This window comes from Lontra canadensis, unplaced genomic scaffold (assembly GCF_010015895.1).
Source record: "Lontra canadensis isolate GAN:19392208 unplaced genomic scaffold, GSC_riverotter_1.0 scaffold9, whole genome shotgun sequence".
NCBI lineage: Eukaryota > Metazoa > Chordata > Mammalia > Carnivora > Mustelidae > Lontra > Lontra canadensis.
In genome coordinates, this window is record NW_022631003.1 from 18374337 (window position 1) to 18395187 (window position 20851).

At 36.2% G+C, this 20851-nt stretch overlaps 1 protein-coding gene across 1 annotated transcript; it reads right to left on the reverse strand.

Moving 5' to 3' along the window:
* Positions 1–768: 768 nt before the first annotated feature.
* LOC116866389 (killer cell lectin-like receptor subfamily I member 1) lies at positions 769–12007 on the reverse strand. The gene is made up of 6 exons (XM_032855383.1): positions 11938–12007; positions 5281–5406; positions 4920–5003; positions 2119–2226; positions 1383–1534; positions 769–849 (listed from the first exon to the last, which is right to left on the reverse strand). The coding sequence occupies exons 2-6, from the start codon at positions 5369–5371 to the stop codon at positions 769–771; spliced, it is 516 nt and encodes a 171-aa protein (XP_032711274.1). The 5' UTR covers positions 5372–5406; positions 11938–12007.
* Positions 12008–20851: the final 8844 nt, after the last annotated feature.

The following is a 20851-nucleotide window of genomic DNA, read 5'->3' on the forward strand; positions in this document are numbered from 1 at the left end:
TAATAAGAATTTTATAAACAAGAAAACATAGGGCTTTTTGTTTTATTTATTTAATCATTTTACAATTACTATCATTATTATTATTATTATTATTTTAGGTAAGCGCTACACCCAACATGGAGCTTGAACTCACAACTCTTGAGAACAAGAGTCACATGCCCCACTGACTGAGCCAGCCAGGCATCCCTGAGTGATGTTGTTGTTTTTCAAAACATAGGGCTTTTCACTCATCCTTCACAAGATACTATTAGAAATAACATTGTTAAGACTAAACAGTGTAACTGGAATTTGGTGCTTAAATGGAATTATTAGAAGGAAATCTACAGAATCCATTCAATTGACTTTATAGTCCTAAACTTTATAAGGAATGGCAAATTTGATCTAGATTGTCTCTACTGGAAAAGAGATGTTTCCTCTGCCATTCTGGATTAAAAGTAAAATAAGTCAAGCAGAGAGAGTCAATTATCACATGGTTTCAATTACTTGTGGAGTATAAGGAATAATACGGAGACATTGGGAGATGGAGAGGAGAAGTGAGTTGGGGGATATTGGAGGGGGAGACAAACCATGAGAAACTGTGGACTTTGAGAAACAAACTGAGGGCTTTTTTTGAGGGAGGGGGGTTAGGTGAGCCTGGTGGTAGGTATTATGGAGGGCACATATTGCATGGAGTACTGAGGGTGGTGCATAAACAATGAATTCTGGAACACTGAAAAAAAATTAAAATAAAACTTCATTTTTAAAGAATCTTTCCAGGATATTCAGTCTCTATTTTTCATCCTTTTTCCCATGGCCACTCATGAAAGCGAGAGACTCATCTTCCCTTACAAGTGTGACTCCTTCCAAATACTGAACAAGAAGGAACAACAGAACTCAGATAATGAAAATTATCACTTTACATTGCTCACACCATTGAAGGCAGTTTTTCTTTTGCCCTGTAGTAGCTCTGAGAAGCTAAAAACTAACTCTCTAATGTATATTAAAATGTGAAGATGCAACACATACAATAAAAAGTCTAACAGTGAAATGTCTCTCTTGTTCATTTTTTAAAACAACAGATTTTGGGGTGCTTAAGTAGCTGGTTGGTTAAGTACCTGACTCTTGATCTCAGCTCAGGTCTTGATCTCAGGGTCATGAGTTAAAGACTCATGTGGGCTCCGGGCTGGGCTGAAGCCTACTTAAAAAAATAAGTAAATAAAACAGTGGTTCTTCTAGGGCTATGTTACACCTTCCTCTCCTCTTTAGAGAAATCTACACTGATTAACAAGTGCTTCAAAACAAAGTGGCCAAATAATATGGGAGGAAACTCGAAACAATGATCCTAACTCAAGACATAGGACTTCTCATAAAATATTTAATCAAGTTTAATAAAGCAGACATACCTGCTTCGCTTTATTATCAATCGTAATGAGACTAGAATCCATGTATTCACATGACTTCTTACTCTCCTCCCAAGTTTTCTCTTCTTCTGAAAAATAGTAACAGCTTTTTCCACAGCAGTGCCAATTTCCTTGAAATGACGCATAGTCTTCATCTTGAAAACAAAAGCCACCATGATCTTCAACCACAAGACCTCTTAGAGACCTGCACTTTACACATATTTCTGGCTTACTTCAGGCTGAACGACTAAAAATTGGTGGTTTTCCCATTTCCCAAAAGTCTAATGCTGGTAATAGCTCCTTGTCCAAACTGTGGGTCCTGGGACTGTCTCTGACAAACCTCAGACCATCGTTAGAATTGCACTGAGAAATTTTGACTTCACAGGGACAAATAAACTGCAGCCATGTGGAGCAGATATCCTGGCAGGAAAAAATCCGTAAAGTGAATACACAGAGATGATGTTAATTCCAAGAGATCGGTACTGGGGAAAATTCTTCCTTAAGCATTAATTACTCAAATAATCAAATCACATGACTTTGTGAAAGTCAGGAGTTAAATTAGCTATAATAAAGAAAATGGATTTGATTTCAAAAAACCAAGAAAAGAAAAAATAAAAGGGTGAGCAAAATTAAAGGACCTGACAAAGCACAACATGAAGTTTTTAAATTCTGTACTGAAATGGGACAGACTGGATAATGCCATTTAAAAAACTGTAAATTATATGTATTCAGTACATACCTATAATAGGTGGTAAAATTGAGTCATCTTCAACCTCTCCTAAGGAAGCATTTTTTTCTTTTGTGTCATTCTTATTCTGCATCGTGTGTGCAGGACATTTCTGAAAAACTTCAATCCATATTATAAAATTACAGTCGTGAATGCCTTTCATACATCACATTATTATACTTGCTGCTTGCTCTAATTCTAAATGGCATAGCGAATGTTGTTGACTAAAGGAAAGTACAATCAGAAAAAATGGTAGTTTAAAATAGTTTGAAGTATCAAAAATAAAATATTTTTAAATAAAAATTTAACTTGCTATCCATTTTTAAGTATATAAAACTTATAAAACACAAAATATAAAACATGCAAACATATAAATTGGAAAATACAAACTTGAAATAAAACATTAACCAGTTTCTAAGTCATCTACTCTTCAAATAAATATTTCAACATTGGTGAGATTTTGTATTTAGTATTTATTTCGCAACTGACTCTCTACTAGGATAAGCTTATAATTGATTCATTGTATTCACGCAGACCAAGAACTTACGTATTTCTAATATGCAAAAGGAAAGTTAAACAACTCTGACAGAAATAACAATATCTTCCCAAAAGTCACAAATAAAAAAATATAAAAGCATAAAATATACTTCTCTGTAAGTATGTGAATATTAAAAGAAAAATCCTTTAAAGCTTGTTACACAACTGAGAATCTTAATTTCCAATTCTGCTACTACCAACCATCAGTAAGAATGACTGACTCATCATGTTAAGCTTTATTTTTTTTAAGATGTTATTTATTTATTTGATAGAGAGAGAGAGAGACAATGAGAAAGTAAACACAAGCAGGGGGAGTAGGAGGGGGAGAAGCAGGCTTCCTGCAGAACAGGGATCCTAACATGGGGCTCAATCCCAGGAAGCTGGGATCATGACCTGAGCCTAAGGTACACGTATTAACAACTGAGCCACCCAAGTGCCCCTCATGTTCAGTTTTGGAAGCTAATACCAAACAGAGTTGTATCCATTTGTAGTCCCTTTACAATGTGTGAGATCATGTAGATCCACATACTTTCAAAACTTCGTAAAGTTTCTGTTTTGCCATAATTAAAAAAATAATTTTCTGTATTCATTGTCCCTGCTTCCTAATGTTTGAAGTTTTAGCCACTGCAATCAGGCTTTGATGATACCCACCGTTCAACTGAATCTACTCTAGCAAATGTCTTTAGTGACCTCTCTCTTGCCCAATTTAGTAAGCATACTGTTGGCCATTATTTTACTTGATCTTCTGATACCATTTGGAACCCATGACTATCTTTACCCTACTTCCATATGATGCCATAATGTTTTGGATTCCCTCCTACTTCTTTAACCAAAGCATCACTGTTTTTCACCGTTTACCCATCTTCCACCTATTCTAAATGTTAATTTTCCTAAGAATCATCCTCCTCGCCCTTTTCCTTCTAGAAAATCTATTCTCTCTAGTTTGATAAGGTAAAGCATGGTCTAGCTTCTGCTTTCCTCTATTATGTTTACCAATACTTGTTACATTAATTGATGAAAGCCCAATTTATATCTTTAATCTAGGTATCGCTCTTGATCTCCAGACTTTTAATCCTACCATATGCATGCTGATGGTCTGCCACGACTATCAAATGCTCACTCCAAGAGACTCAACCAATCTAATTCTTTCTGGTCATCACCACTGATACGCCACAACTCTTCACTTCTCACCATTATTCACACACACACACACTTGATAGCCTAATGTTTTCCGTAACATGTAGTGAAATATATTTGCCAAAGTATATAGCCTGATGTCAAATGGTGCCACTAATTCATTTCTCTCCCTCACACATACCCTAACAATTCTACGTTGTAAATATTTCTCATAAACGGTCCCAATGCCTCATCACTTCTTTTAAGACACTAATTCAGTCATTCTAACTAACCCTAATTCCTGAAATATCATCCTGTCTTGTCCCCCCACCCACTTTCCAGTCTATTCAAATTTACTTTTCCCAAATCTCTCTATGTTCATGGGACATGAATCCTGTTTTCCCTCTGTAATATCTTCCCAAAGTTCCTTTTCGTACATAGTTCCTGAGCCAAAATTGTGTTGAATGAATGAACCAAAGATTTAATTAAAATCAAGGAAAAGATATTAAAAGCAGGTGTTGTATAGATATTGTACAAATTGACATGCAATAGGGACTCCTGGGTGGCTCAGTAGGTTAAACTTCTCCCTTCAGTTCAGGTCATGATTCCAGGATCCTGGGATCAAGCCCTGTAACAGGGTCTCCAGGCTCAGCGGGAAGCCTGCTTCTTCCTCTCCCTCTGCCTGCTGCTCCCCCTACTTGTACTCCCTCTCTCTCTATGTTAAATAAACAAAATCTTTTTAAAAAGGAACTCATATGAAATATATAAGTGATATAGAAAATAGATCAACCTTTATTCCTCTGTGATTTAAGCAGTATCACAGTATGATAAGGAATATAATATTCAAGTAAAGATTTTTTCCAATTCTTTGATTATATAGAAAACCTCCTTCTACACAAAATAAAAGGATGGATATATATGTAAGCTTCACTATACATTTCAGCCAAATTCTCTGCTATATTATGTACCCTCTTTTGTGTGGCACAAAAACTGACAGCCAAATAAAATCATCATCATCAATATTATCATCAACACCATTAGTAACATCTGTATAGGACTTTATGATTGACACGGGCTCTGCAGTAATCCAGTAGTTATAACATTTCATTTATCACTCTGGCTAGTCGCTCTCATAAGAACTGTGTATGTCTGATACTCACATATAGATCTTAAGCCTGTGATTGCCAGCAGGAGGATAACACACATAACTCCCAGGGATAAAGCAACAATATGCCATGGAAATTCTGTACAAATCAGAAATCAAAATATATAGTAAGCATTGAGCATAACAAAACCCCCAGAATTAGAAGGAAATGGAAATTCATTTTGGAACTAAAATTAATGTCGCTATTCACTGTGACAATAAAACTCATTGAATATGACATTTAAATATCCCTATTAATATATAAAAAAACAGACATAAAATATCAAATAAGCATAGACATGGTTATTATGATTGCACTTTTTCTTATTTGACATCATAATGTTTTCAGAAAACAAAATAAACTGAAAAACCTTTACCTCTTTTTTTATTCCTTGGACGTCTTTTGCCCTTCTGTTTCCTTGAATTGGGTAAATTCAGCTCTGCATATGTCACTCTCTCCTCACTCATTTTTGAGGGCTGCAGCAAAGAACACAGCTCAAGTCCTATGCAATGTTTCATAAGGCATGAAAATAACATTATTTATCATGATGTAAAAGCGACAGCTAAACAAATGACAAGCATGAGCATCTGAAATAAACAAGTTAAAGTAAATATGTATCTGGAACTGTTAGGGAATTTCTTTTTTTACATTTCTCTTTGTAATGACTTAAACAGAGATTCTACACTATTAAATAATGGTCCACTACTGCTTATGGGCATGTTATGTTTCACTATTTTTTAATTTGCCAAATTTAAAAATGTATGTATTCCATACTCACCTAAAAATCTGACTTATTGAAAAATAATGTCTGGTCACTTAATGTCTGTTTTATGTCCAAGTGGCAACTTTATTGACACAAAATACAGTAACTCCCTCTTTAGTAAAGACACGCACATCCCAGTTTGACAAACTCCGCATCTGCCACATGGCTTATGTCAGACCTCACTCATTCATCTACATTATCGCTTGAACTTTATAATCACATGGTCATGACCCTGTTTTCAGAGTGTAAGGAAAATGCAGAAATCATGGGGTCCAAGGAAAGGGAGTTATAGAAGTAACATTACATGAGGAAGGCATAACTTGTAACTCTAACAGCAGTGCAACACAGTGGTCCTTTCTATTTGTAGATGAGGAACACTGAGGCTCCAAGAACATAAACAGCACTCCCAAGGTCAGACAGCAAGTAAAAAGTAAAGTCTTTAATTAAAATAAATATAAATCTGGGGTGCCTCGGTGGCTCAGAGGGTTAAGCCTCTGCCTTCGGCTCAGGTCATGATCCCAGGGTCCTGGGATAGAGCCCTGCATCTGGCTCTCTGCTCAGCAGGGACCCTGCTTCCACCTCTCTCTCTGCCTGCCTCTCTGCCTGCTTGTGATTTCTGTCTGTCAAATAAATAAATAAAAATCTTTAAATAAAAAAAATAAAATAAAATAAATATAAATCTTATAAATTTATAGTAAATAAATAGGTATAAAATACATTAAATGTAGTCTGGTTCAGATAAATAAATAAATTATTAAAATATTATACTTAAATGTGATTTATATAAATACGTATTTAGTTCAAGTGTGTATATTAAATATAGCTAATTTATATTTATCTGAGTATATGATCCTTCACCTACACATAACTCATATGAACAATACCTTCCAAAGGATACCTAATAAATTCTCTCCTGTAGAATTAAAAAAATACATATATATAGTGATTAAAGTGCAGAAAGTATTTGTCCCAAAAGAATATTTTTGGTAAGTGTAGAAAGAACTAAATAACTGTTCTTAAACAGATTTGAAACTCAGATTTTTAAAATATCTTAATATTTCACCATTCAGTTACTTTAGAATGTCAGGAAACATGATTTGAACAATTACCAAATATTGATAAAATTTATAAACACACTGCCATTTTGTTTTCAATAAATACTCTCTCTACCAAAGTGCCAAATTATAAGCTAAATTTTGTGTTAAGGTCATATGTTCTTCCCTAATTGGATTTCCTTAGTTGTATTTTAATTGAATGTCTGTATAACAAAATAATAAGAAAATAAATTTGCAAATATAAACCTGGATTTATTTTGATAAAATAATCATGTTATCAAAGCATCAAACATTTTTAATTACACTTAACTGAAAGATGAAAGAACTTAACCATTGGATAATTTATTGCTAACCAGTTAAGTAATATCTTGAGAGATAAGGGGAGAACACATTTTATATTGTCTAAAAAAGAATTAAATCATTCTTAAAGCATCTAAGAATTTAAAAATATCATATTCTGCCTAGGAAATATTTTGACCCACTCTCATTCTGATCCATTCCTGTCTTCACTTGTAGAATACAGTTAACATTACATATGAATTAACGTGGATCCCAAAGTCAATTGTTTCCTGCAACATTCCAAAACCCTCCCAACTTCACACATAGCTTTCCTGTAGCAGATTCTACTTTATCCCTCTTTGCTCCACAATGGGACAGCACAGGCATGGGGCACACAAGCTCTCTGGCTGCAATACCTGCTTCCGGGACTTGGGATCTCACCAGCCGGACAAATTGGTCAGGAACACAGCTGCGATGTCCTGGCTCTGCGGGTCTTTCACCTCTGCTTTGATCTAGGAGGTACCTGCTGATATGATTCACTGACTCTCAGAAAGACCATGTCAGAGGAAAAATAGCCAATGATCTCGTGACATTAGATATCCCCTCACACAGTTTCCACTGGTGTCAGTATCTCATTAACTCCTGTACTCTACCCTGTGTCAGACAAAACTCATAGAAAACTCAAATGCTAAATCTTATACATATTTTCTGGATCAGTTTAAACCTGGGATTTAGTAGATACCTTGAAGATTGGGGGGTGGGGGGCATGGCATTCTCAAAATCTCATGAGATTAGGAAATAATTAACAATAAAATTTAAAAATTATGAAAATAAAAAATGAAATATCTGTATTCTACCTGACATGATTCATATGCTTTCATTTAATGGAATGAAAGTAAGTTCCCACTTGTTACATACCTATAGTAAAAACAGAGACTGTCAAAATATGTTCAAATTTTAGATCCTATTTTTAACAAACATCCTAAGGATAGCCAGATTGCTTAATATATTACAGTAAATCTCAATACCTAAAATCTGAGATATGAATGATTTTAAGAATATCACATTTCTTCTTATCTCCTGTGATTTCTTTAAGTTGCCTGAAAAAGCCAACTCTTCAAAAAATGAAATGAAGACACAAATATAGAGAAATATTTAAAGTATTGAATAAGTCTATATGCAGTCCTTTTAATGCATCAAACTCAAATTCATCTGTCCCAGTAGTTGAAGCAAAAACTATCAGAGCATTTTTTAAAAGAGATTATTTAATTCAGTGACCAGCTCTATGCCCTATTTAACCCTAGAAGTCAGAGTTAGGCAGGAACAAAAGATGTTTTGTTTTATTTTTTCATATGAACCACAATGATCTGTGCACCACAAGGGTCCCAATGCTCTGATGTTTCAAAATCCTTGGAATTGTGTAGTAATAACAATGGAAATCCACCTCTATGCCAGCTACACCAGGTAAAGTCTATTCAAAAGCACTCTCCCCATGGTTTGAGCTTTCTTTTCCATCACTCTCAAATACAAATGTCTTAGCCTCCTCTAAATAATGATAGTAGCACTTATGAAAGTCTCTAGCTCTTTCTCTTGTCAGTTTGCCTTTTTCACATACAGTTTCTTTGCTAAGATCTAACTAACAGTTTTCAGGAAGTAGGTTTCTGACATGAAGAAAGAAAGCAGTCTGCAAATTCTCCATGCAACAGGGCTTTCTCTTAAAGGCAAACATGGTCTGTAGGCATGCCTGTGAACTGAGATCTTCCCGGTCCCAGTGTAATTACTCTGCATGGCAGCTGCACATCTCTGTCTATGCCTTGTGTCAAATCAAAAAATATGTCATTTAGCAGAAATATATTTGATTACACTTTTATGCTACTAAATGCTATATACCTTAAACCACCAAACTGACTGTGAATGTGTGTTTTGGAGGGTGAACAGTATGACTTCTAAACTCTCAGTGCAGTGCTGACTTCTGGGGTGTGGGGCATGAAGACCTGACTGTAGTTTACCCTTGTCTGCTTCTGAAGCAGCAGCTGAGTGAAGTGACTGACTTTGGAAGTCCAGCCTCTTCAGCAGCATCCAGAACACCTCCCATGCAAATGAGTCTGCTGGAGACTGAGCCTTAGGATCAGAGCCCATTAGGTGGTATATGTTAGGGACCAAGTAGAAAATTGACTAAAAGTTTGCATGCATTCACAGGAATGCATTGTCTCTGATCTGAAAGTTGTATAGATTATGTTTATCATTGTTTAATATTAATAGATCAGCTGGTACATATGTATCCCTAAAAATTTGGGACAAGCCACCAATGAAAAGGATTTACTAGCAATTTTAGTTGTTAGGGCTTTTTAAATAAGATGCCAGGTGTGTTATAACTAAAATAGATATAATAAGTCTAAAACCAGCAAATTATATAACTTTAAATATTTTATCAACAATATCTACAAGAAGTAAAAAATAAAGCACCATTATCAGAGTATGGGTGTTTGACTATGTTTTTTAAAATTTACTTTTGATTTTCTAAATAATTTGAAGAATGAGTCTATTATTAGCCAATCCGTTTTAAGGACATTATCCCCAAAGGACTTCTGTCCTTAAAACACCCACACACTTTTGTAATTGATATCAATGTATTTTTAGTCCATCTTAAAATATTTGTTATACCTCTCTTCTACCTCAACTTTCATTTATCCTGTAAGGTTTCACTAAAATATCAGCCGTGTTCACTATTTTTACATTCACCAAACTTGGTCTTTGTCAAAGAAAAGTAAAAACTATAATGACATTGAGGGAAAAAGCTGTAAGGTGAAGAAACCAAGATCTAACCCCAAAATGAAATAACTGTAAATAAGAGGGAGGGAGAGAGATGTTCATGCTAACATCCATAAACAGAACAAACCAGAATGATAGCAGGATCTAATAAACTTGTATGAAATTTATAATAAAGCAGGTAGAGTGCATGAAATACTGAAATAATATTCCAAAAACAAAGGTCCATGAGAAAACAGGTTTTCATTTTTATTTTTCATGTACTTCTTATATACTACTTTCATTTATATGCTTTTTTATCATAAAATTGGTAAAAGTTGAGTGTGAAGAAATCGTGAGTCCAAAATTCATGGTTATATTACAAGGCAAGGAAAAGGGAAAAGTGATATAATTTGACCATAAGTAGGAGGAGTTTGTGTAAACAGAAATGAAAATGATGAAGGGAAACAGTTTGCTTTACTTGTCACCCTTAATATTGTGTAATTTTGGCTCAATAACACACATTGGTACAATAAATCTCAAATTATTTTGGAGGATTCAGGTTACACTCTTGCCTTTAGTAGTTAAAGACTCAGGCCTTGATTTGCCTTCTCCAGGTGCTGCTTCTCTTGGCATTTTTGTTAACTTAGTTTCAAGAAGATTCTTTAGTTTAGTAAAGCTGCCAGCAGAAACAGCACTATCATTTTTAAAAAAAGGTTGTTTCCTCTCATACTTTCCATTTTTGCTGTGCTCCTGTCTAGAATTACGTATAATAGCTGTTTTTACAGGAAATGTCAAAATAGACTCTTGTTTTCCAGTCACCTATTTTAATGCCCTTTTGGTAGAGGCAGTAAGGCAAAAGAGACCTTTCTAAATATTCAATTTATCTAAAAATATGAAAGGGACTGAGTCATTTTCAATTGAGACTTAAATCAGAAGTTAGATGGTCTGGCCAGGGCTGGGGAGCTAAGACAGTGGCATTAGTAGGAGGACCCCAGGCTCCTCTCCTCTCTCGAACACAACCAGATAACTATCCAATCATTCTGAAACCCAAGAAATTGGCCTGAGGACTGACAGATCAAACTCCACAACTAGAGGGAGACAGGAAGCCACAGCAAGGAAGGTAGGAAGGGATGGGACCTAGTTTGGGAGAAAATGATTCAGGGTGGTGCAGAGAGCTGGGAGCCTGATCACAGAGACATGTGAGAGACAGACGCACACAGGGGAACTCCCAAGGAGAACAGTTCCCCAAAGCCATTGACAGGGAAAACAAGAGGGGGTGGATTTCATGAGTTTTTACTACTCGTGGGACTTAAAGCCTGGGGTTTTAGAGGTCAGTGGGCTTGGCTGGGTTAGAGCCCTGAGTGCACTGCCCAATTCCTGGGGAGAAGGCGGGCAAACAACCTGGGGCAGATGGCACAATCTGAGGCTTGCCTAAGGTGCATGGGGAGAGACTGTTCCCTCACGGTGTGTATCTGTGAGAGGTGATGTTTGCAGACTCACCTCTCCACTGAAAAGGAACCAATAGATGTTATTTCCCTCCCTGCCCCTCACGATAGGCACAAGGACAGCTGCTTAGGGTGGCTCACTCCTACCCTGACTGCCTAGCCTGTTTTTTTCCAAGTCCTTCTCCACTGTGCTCAGGTACAACAGCCCTTCTCAGTCAAACCTCCCTCAGTCCCGGCACTGGAAGACTCACTCCCAGAAGACCAGCACAGGCCACTTCACACATCAGACCACAAAATCCTACAGTTTTAAACCTCAGCAGCCTTTGCTGGGATAGAGCCTAGAGGGCACTGCTTTCCTCCCAGAGAGAAGACAGGCAAAGAATCTGGAGAAAAACAGCTTCAAAACTATGATCTGAAAAATGCCTGGGGCATACAGGAGGAATTTATTCATTCTGCTCAGAGTGCTTCCTTGAGTGCAGCAAGCATGGAGACCCTTCTCCAGGGACGAAGGAGCTAACTGCCATCATTGCACAGCCAGTTGGAGCACAGCTCCAACACTGCCCAACCAGCTTACACATATCCCACACTCCTGCATTCAAGGATTACTGCCCTTATTGGCCTAGTTTGCCCCAGTCCCAATCCAGTGTCCAAACCATATCTCCCAACCAGAGAGCTCTGCATAGCTTCAGTTCTAGTGGAAGTATCATCTGGTCTCATTTAACAAACTCAAAAGAACACACCTACTTACAACTACCCAGACTGTGGCCAAGGACCAAACACTGTCCACAACCAAAGGGAAGAGCCTCTTCTTTCCTCTCAGGAGCAGAAAACATAACAGGCTTTCCTAAACACAGAAGAGAGAGATTTAGAAAAAAATTAATTCCAAGACGAAGGAATTCATCCCAAATGAAATGACACAATAAGGTCAGGCCAGATATTTAAGTGTAATAGATATAAGTAGCGTGCCTAATGGAGAATTTAAATAATCATGAGGATACTTGCTGGGTTTGAGAAAAGACTAGAAGACTGCAGGAAGGCCCTTACTGCAGTGATGAAAGAATTAAAATAAGGAAGTAAAATAATAAAGATTAGAGCAGAAATAAATGATATAGAGACTAAAATAATAGAACAGAATACTGAAACCAGGAATTGGCTCTTTGAAAAAACTAATAAAATTGGTAAACCTCTAGCCAGACTTATGAAAAAGAAAAGAGAAAGGAACCAAAAAAATAGTCAACAAGTAAGAGAGGAGAACATCAACACCACAGAAAAACAATTATAAGAGAATGTTACAGAAAACAACATGCCAACAAATTGGACAATCTGAAAGAAATGGACAAACACCTAGAAATATGTAAACTACCAAAACTGAAACAGGATGAAGTAGAAAACATGAGCAGATGGATACCCAGCAAAGAAACCGATTCAGTAATCAAAAATCTCCCAACAAACTAATGTCCAGGGCCAAATGGCTTCCCAGGTCAATTCTACCAAACATTTAAAAAAAATGACTTAATCCCCATTCTTCCAACTATTCCTAAAAATACAAGTGGAAGGAAAATGTCCAAATTCATTCAATAAGGCCAGCATTACCCTGATTACAAACCAGACAAAGACTCCACTAAAATTTAGAACTCCACAACAATATCCCTGATAAACAGGGATGCAAAATTCTCAATAAAATACATGGCAAATTGAATCCAACAGTACATTATAAAAATGACTCACCACAATCACGTGGAATGTATTCCTGGGCTGCAAGGATGATTCATATTAATAAAAGAAAGGATATGAACCATATGATCCTTTCAACAGATGCAGAAAGAGCCTTTGATAAAGTATAACATCTATTCATGATAAAAACTCTGAACAAAGTAAGGATAGAGGGAACATACCTCAACATCATGAAGGCCACATATGAAAGACCCACAGTTAATATCATCTTCAATGAGTAAAACTGAGAGATTTTCCTCTATGGTCATGAAAAAGACAGGGATGTCCACTCTCACCACTGTTACCTAACATAGTGCTGGAAATCCTAGCCACAGCCACCGGACAACAAAAAAGAAAAGACATCCAAATTGGCAAGAAAGAACTCAAACTTTCACTCTTTGCAGATGACATGGTACTCTATACAGAAAACCTGAAAGACTCCACCAAAAAATTACTAGATTTTGACAGGAGCTCAAATTGATACATAAATTCAATATAATTGCAGAATACAAAATCAACACACAGAAATACTTTGTATTGTACACAAATAATGAAGAAGCAAAAAGAGAAATCAAGGAATCAATCTCATTTACAATTGTACCAAAATCCAAAAGATACCTAGAAATAAACTTAACCAAAGAGGTGCAAGATCTGTACTGTGAAAACAATAAAACACTGATGAAAGACATTGAAAATGTTGCAAAGAAATGGAAAGATATTTCATGCTCAATTATTGAAAGAACAAATGTTGTTAAAATGTCTATATTTCCCAAAGCAACCTACACATTTAATGCAATCCCTATCAAAATACCAATGACATTTTTCACAGAGCTAAAACAAGCAATCCTAAATTTTTTATGGGACCACAAAAGACCTAAATAGTCAAAGCAACCAAGAAAAAGAAAAACAAAGCTGGAGGCATCACAATTCCAGACTTCAAGTTATATTACATGTTGTAGCCATGAATACAACATGGTACCAGCACACAATAGACTAATAGATCAATGAATTAAAAGAGAAAACCCAGAAATGAATGCACAACTATACAGTCAATTAATCATTGGCAAAGCACGAAAGAATATCCAATGGAAAAAAGACAGTTTCTTCAATAATATTGCTGGGAAAACTAGACAACAACATGAAAAAGAATAATACTGGATCACTTTCTTACATCATACACCAAAATTGTATCCAAAACAGATGAAAGACCTTATTGTGACACAGGAAACCATCAAAATCCTAGAGGAGAACACAGTCAGTAACCTCCTTGACATGGGCCAAGAAACTTTTTACTAGGTATGTCTCCTGAGGCAATGGACCAAAGAAAAACAAACTCTTTGGACTTCATCAAAATAAAACCTTCTGCATAGCAAAGGAAACAGTCAACAAAACTAACAGGCAACCTACAGAATATGAGAAGATATTTTTAAAATGACATATCTGATAAAGGGTTAGTATCCAAAATATATAAACAACTTCTAAAACTCAACACCAAAAAAACAATTAATCCACTTAAAAATGAACAGAAGCCATGAATAGACATTTTCCACAGAAGATATAAAGATGGCCAACAGACACATGAAAAAGATGTTCAACATCACTCATTCAGGGAAACACAAATCAAAACTACAATGAGATATCCCCTCACACCAGTCGCAATGGCTAAAATGAGCAACACAAGGAGCACAGATATTGTGAGAGAAAGGGAAACCCTCTTATACTCTTGGTGAGAAAGCAGACTGGTGCAGCCACTCTGGAAAACAGTATGGAGATTCCTCAAAAGGTTAAAAATAGAACAACCTTATGATCCAGCAATTGCACTACTAGGTGTTTATTTAAAGGATACAAAAATACTAATTTGAAGGGATATATGTAACCCAGTGTTTATAGCAGCTGTATAAACAATGGCCAAATTGTGGCAAAAGCCCAGATGACCATTGACTGATGAATAAATAAAGATGTAACACACACACACACACACACACCACAAACACTGGAATTTACTCAGCCATAAAATAGTTTGAAATCTTGCCATATGCAGTGACATGCATGGAGCTACAGGGTATCAGACTAAGATATAAGTCAGAGAAAGTGAAACACCATATGTTTTCACTCACAGTGGAATTTATGAAACAAAACAAATGAACAACTTGGGGGCAAAAAGAGAAGCAAATCAAGAACAGACTCTCAATAATAGAGAAAAAACTGATGTATACCAAGGGGGAGGCTGTCAGGGGATGGGTCAGATAGGTGATGGATATTAAGGAGAGGACTTGTATTGAGCACTGGGTGTTATATGTAAGTGATGAAACACTAAATTGTATTCCTGAAACTAATATTACACTATAAGTTAACTCACTCAAATGTAGATAAAAAGTTGGAATAACGAATAAGCAAAAAACAAACTGCTGACCCACTCAGGCATGGAAGAAAAATACTTAAGTGGTGGCTGGTAGAAAACAAGCTCCCCCATTTCAGAAGCAAGTTACAGGTAAGCAACAAAGGAAGGTGAGAGTGAATCCTGGCCACTAGCTCAGAATCAGAGCCATCAGTATGTACTCATGTTTTGCTTAGTATACGTACAAACAGTTGACACATAAACAAATATGCATATATGTGTGTATACATGGGTTAGTATATCATGTAGCTCTGTCCACTTAAACAACATAGAAGCAATGAAACCCCACAAGTGGGACACAGACCCAGCACCAGATAGTGGTTTCTAAATACTGTTCACCAGTGAGAGGAGCTAGAGCTCCTTGGAGAAAGAACTAGAACTCCAGGAGGAATCCTGATTCTAAGGATGAAGGCAGAGGAAATACAAAGTAAGCTCAGACCATCTTATAAGTCTAGACAGTTAAAAAAGAGCTCAAAAAATATACAGACTGGGGCACGTCAAAGGCACCCAGCAGCTAACCTGAAAAACCTCCCAATGGCCAAAACTGGAACAATTTACAAGAAAATAAACAAAGCAGTATTTGATCATACCTGAAATATAAAATTAATATCAATGAGCCTATGCTATTATAAATGATTTAATAACTGGAGGGAAATAAATGGGAGAGGGAAAGACAACTCTTTACAGAAAAATTACAACTACTCCCTTTCCAGGAGGTTTAATGCCACGTAGAGTGGTCAGGATTTGATGACTTTGTACAAAGAACACAGAATGGAAAGCAGAAAATGGTAACTTCACAGTGGGCATGCCTGAAAAACACTAAATTAACCAAGCGATAAAGTTAATATCCCAGTAATGTCATGTGGAGAACATGTATCCCTGATGAGGTTTGATGATTAGGGTAATTCACCTTTGTAGCAGCTTTTCTAGAAACCTGTAACTCCAGTCCAAGCCTGAGAAAAATATGAAAGGAATGAAAATTGAGAGGCATTTTACATAAAAATGGACCACAAGAAAAGCCAGAAAGTGTCACAGAACAAAGGAAAAGCAATGACTAATGTCATTGTATCCTGAACTGAAACTTAATAAAAAAAAGGGAAGGAAAGGGAATAGAAGGGAAGGCAGAAAAGAGGAATGGAGAAGTGATGAAATTTAATACAATCTGGAGATTCTTTATCATAATGTAACGTATCAATGTTCTGTAGTTGGAGTTCTGATTGTGGAAACAAGAGAATTACATTAAAGGAAAAGAGATAAGCACTATAAGTAAACTCTGTATTGCATTTACCACTTTTCTGTAAAGCTAAATTTGTTCTAAAATAATTTATTTTTTTTTTAATTACATTTAAAAAATGCTCCTGTGAAACAACATGTAACACTTAGCCCTATTATTCACTGGAAGAAAACAGAAGATATAAAATCTGTCACTAATTTTGCAAAAAATCATGACCAAGATCTTTCTGTTGCCCAATATTTAAATGTTTTATTGAGTCTTATTGTCTTGTTAAAATTTTGTTTTAACCCTACTTACATAGTAAAAGTATTTCTTTCTTCTAAAAGCAAAATATTTGTTGCTAATGGTTGTAACCATTTAGCTCATATTCAAATACCAAATGAGAAAGAAATGAAAAGAAACCTGTACTAGATTTAGTGTATAAGTGCAGTCAGAAATATAAAACTGATTATTTCTGATTCTCAATTTTTGTAATCAGAGAAATTAAGCACAAAGAATAGCTTGTAAAATGTAGCACCAACTGGGTAAGTATACTTCATAGATGATAAACATTATGTTCCCATGTTAACATTTCCTGAACACTCTCCTGTTTTCAAATGTTGAGTTATTTAAACTTCTTATTTGGAATCTTGATGCCAAACAGAAGCTACTTGAGGCTTCATGACAGCAGGTTCTTAAAAGGACTGTGAGTTTGGGATGGTATTGTGTTTATCTACATGTGCTTATTCTTGCAGACAGAAAGGAAAACCAGCAAAAGGTTAACAATGCCTCATAGGTTGTATTATCACCTACTAATAAAAAATTCGATACTTGTTTTTTAGAAATTTGAAATTATTTCAGGTTTAAGTGAAATAACACCTGCAAAGTGCTTAGTACTCTTCTGATTTCTTGTAAAGTGTTCAGTAATCTTAGTGAATTAATATCTAAAAATTTGAGGACACTGTAAGGTGAAACATAATCAGAGTGAAGACTGAAAGAACCGTGTTGAATAGGAAAGATTAAAGAATTAGTGAAATATTTAGAAATAATGGGGCACATGTGTTGTATGATGAAAATATTACAGCCTATCATTTATTTAAAAAGATGAAGTGCTGTAAAAAGGTGTAACGGTGAAAAGGAAACGATCAAGAAGTGCGGCAGAGAATTGACTTTTGATTAAGTAGAGGAAAGTAATAATTAAGAAGAATGGAAATGGGGAAAAACCATACTCTAAGATGGCTGACCAAGCCAGCCAGGGAATTCCAGTCCCTGTCTCAAAGCCCTTCCGAGTTCTTCTTTCCTACCCCCTTCCCTGTGCAAGCCAAAAGTACCAACTATGCGGAAGTAAAAGTGTATAAATCCCCCTCCCTGCTTGTGCTTGGGGCTCAGACCTTTGGAGAACAACCTTGTCTGAGCCGACCAGTGTTAAATAAACCTCCGATCCTCCAAAGTCTCCGAGTGCCACTTGGTTCTTCCGCTAGGATCCAGTCCAGGTTCCGCAACAGAAATACTTGACGGACTTACAAATGTGAGAAGCTGAGGCCTCAGCAAATAATTTCAGGGTCTAATATTCCCCTCACATCGGTGTTGAGTCTGAGCTTGCCAGAGGGCTGTTGTGGTGAAGTCTTTAGCAGTTGGAGAGAGCAGGACACAAATGAGAAATGGCTGATAGAAAACCAAGAAGTACAGGCAGAGCAGAACTAGGATTACTGTTTCACAGGCTGCCTATGGTTATCCTTTGGTTGCACTCACTCTGTTTGAACATATCTGTAAACCCTTGTTTCTAATATGAAAACAGATTTCCCATTACATCATTTCTCCAGACTAGAACTAGACGGAAGATGTCTGCAAATGCGCCACTCCCAAATGTTTTTCTGTGTGCGTGAAATCCACAATTGAAATATAATCCTTTACTGTGTTTTTCTTTGATTATTAAATGTGAAAAAAGATAAAGCTATTTTAATCTTCTTCTAGTGAGCTGGAATGCATACATTCCACCTGCATTGTGACCATCTATGTATGATCCCACAGGCAATGCTTCCTCAGACTACAGAGAAGGAACCTAACATATTTCCGTCCTTTATAATTACAGACGGCAGGGGAAGGATGCCAAAAATCAAGACTTGAAATACAGTTTCAGCAATACTCTACATTTATTCTAGAATGAGCTGAAAAGCAGACTGCAAAGAGATTATGTTATGCCCCCATAACATAAAAATGTTTCAAAGATAAAGCAATTGAATTCAGATGCATTTTATTTTATTTTTAAGATTTTATTTATTTATTTGACAGACAGAGATCACAAGTAGGCAGAGAGGCAGGCAGAGACAGGAAGGGAAGCAGGCTCCCTGCTAAGCAGAGAGGCTCCATCCCAGGACCCTGAAATCATGACCTGAGCAGAAGGCAGAGGCTTTAACTCACTGAGCTACCTGGGCTCCCCTCAGATGTATTTTAAAGGAACCAGAGACTGTGTGGTTCTCAATCTAATAAACCTTAAGTTGAAGAATTTATTATTCAAGGGGTGCCTGGGTGGCTCAGTGGGTTAAGCCTCTGCCTTTGGCTCAGGTCATGATCTCAGGGTCCTGGGATCGAGCCCCGCATTGGGCTTTCTGCTCAGCAAGAAGCCTGCTTCCCCCCTCTCTCTCTGCCTGCATCTCTGCCTACCTGTGATCTCTTTCTGTGTTAAATAAGTAAATAAAATCTTTTAAAAAAAAAAAGAATTTATTATTCAAAATCTCTTTCAGATAAATGTAAGGAAAGACAAATAGGGTTCATGGAGTTTCAGTTAACTGATACTATCCTAGTTTAGAAGATGGATTTAAATATCTCATTAAAGTTTCCATTTAGAACCCCAAACATGAGTGTCTATTATAGTAATTATATCTCAAATCTTTGTATTTGGTGGTGATGGTCATAGTGATGTTAATGGTCCTCTTTTTTTTTTTTTTTTAATAAGCTGTGTTGGATTCTGTGCAAAATGGACATGGCCCTTGAAATTACTGTGCCCTTTCATCTTCTCTGTTAAAAAAAAAAAGCAAAAAAACAAAAAACCCTGCCCACTTCTGTAATAAAAGATGCAGATGAGAAACCAGAAACTCAATATGAGCTGCTTTCTCACATTTTTACATGTAGCCTACAAATAACTAAAGCCTCTTGGGTTACAAGAACAGAGGGCATATAAAGCCCAGAAGAGTTGTCCTGGGTCCCAGTTCCCACGTCTATTCCATCCACCTGCTGGGGCTCCCCTCTTCTGTTTGGATCAGACAGAGCCCGCAGAAGCTGCAGCCCATGACACAGGTATCACCAACTCTATCTGCAGCTCTTGCTTTCAGCCCATCTCACCGGTACAAGTGCTGCTTGATTGTGTATACAGAACACAAAGAATAGAGATTTTTAAATAAAATCCAGTCAAATTAGCCTTGTGGGCAGACAAGCTAATGAATTCTGATTTAACAATTATGTTACAAGGTGAATTATTTCCTATAATTTTTCATGGTTTACCACTGAAAATAACTGATGGTTTTGTTAGCAAATATTTCTTGGATCCCCTGGATTAACTACATGAGTTAACAGAGCAAATGGTCACATCAATGAAGGAAGAATATGAGTAATTAATTATTTAATCAATGATTATTTTTTCTTGTCTATATAATAAACTGTTTCTCTATTTCACATCCACATCAATACTTTGCTTATTTATATGACATAGCTTCCACGTTGTGATATATTACAGACTTGGCAAACAACTTTTAAAGGCATTATGAATGTTTTTATGGACCATCAAGTTTTCTTAAGAGAAATTACTTTGTGGGAAATTATTAAATATCATAAATAAATATTATGCACATAGAGGCTTATATAGTTCTAATTATATTATAAAGCTAACAAGAGAGCATAACCCCTGAAAATATTAAAATATATAAAAAGTGCTTAATTTGATGGTACACTGGCAAACAGTGAGCATAAGATTTTTAAATTTTTTGTATGAGCATAAGATTTTTAAATTTTTTGTAGAGTAAGAATTCTATTTCATATAAATTTCTTTGTTTTGGGCACCTGGGTGGCTCAGTTCCTTAAGCGTCTGCTTTTGGCTCAGGTCATGATCCCAGGAACGTGGGCTTAATCCCCACATCTGGCTCTCCACTCAGTAGAGAGCCTGCTTCTCCCTCTCCCTTGCCTGCTTGGACTCTCCATCAAATAAATAAAATCTTTAATACAAAAATAAAAAATAAATTTCCTTGTTTGATTTTAAAATATTTAAAATACTTGAAACAAATTAACTCCTCAAAAATTTGTAGGGAGAACTGGTTGTTTTTAGACTATGCCTTCA

What these genes read in the sequence shown, in the direction of transcription:
- LOC116866389 (XM_032855383.1), bottom strand. Translation starts at nt 5,371, where the DNA reads ATGAGTGAGGAGAGAGTGACATATGCAGAGCTGAATTTACCCAATTCA. An exon ending in TCCAAGGAATAAAAAAAGAG is followed by an intron (nt 5,004 to 5,280) that starts GTAAAGGTTTTT and finishes TGATTTGTACAG; the next exon opens with AATTTCCATGGCATATTGTT. An exon ending in CACAGGCTTAAGATCTATAT is followed by an intron (nt 2,227 to 4,919) that starts GTGAGTATCAGA and finishes TATGGATTGAAG; the next exon opens with TTTTTCAGAAATGTCCTGCA.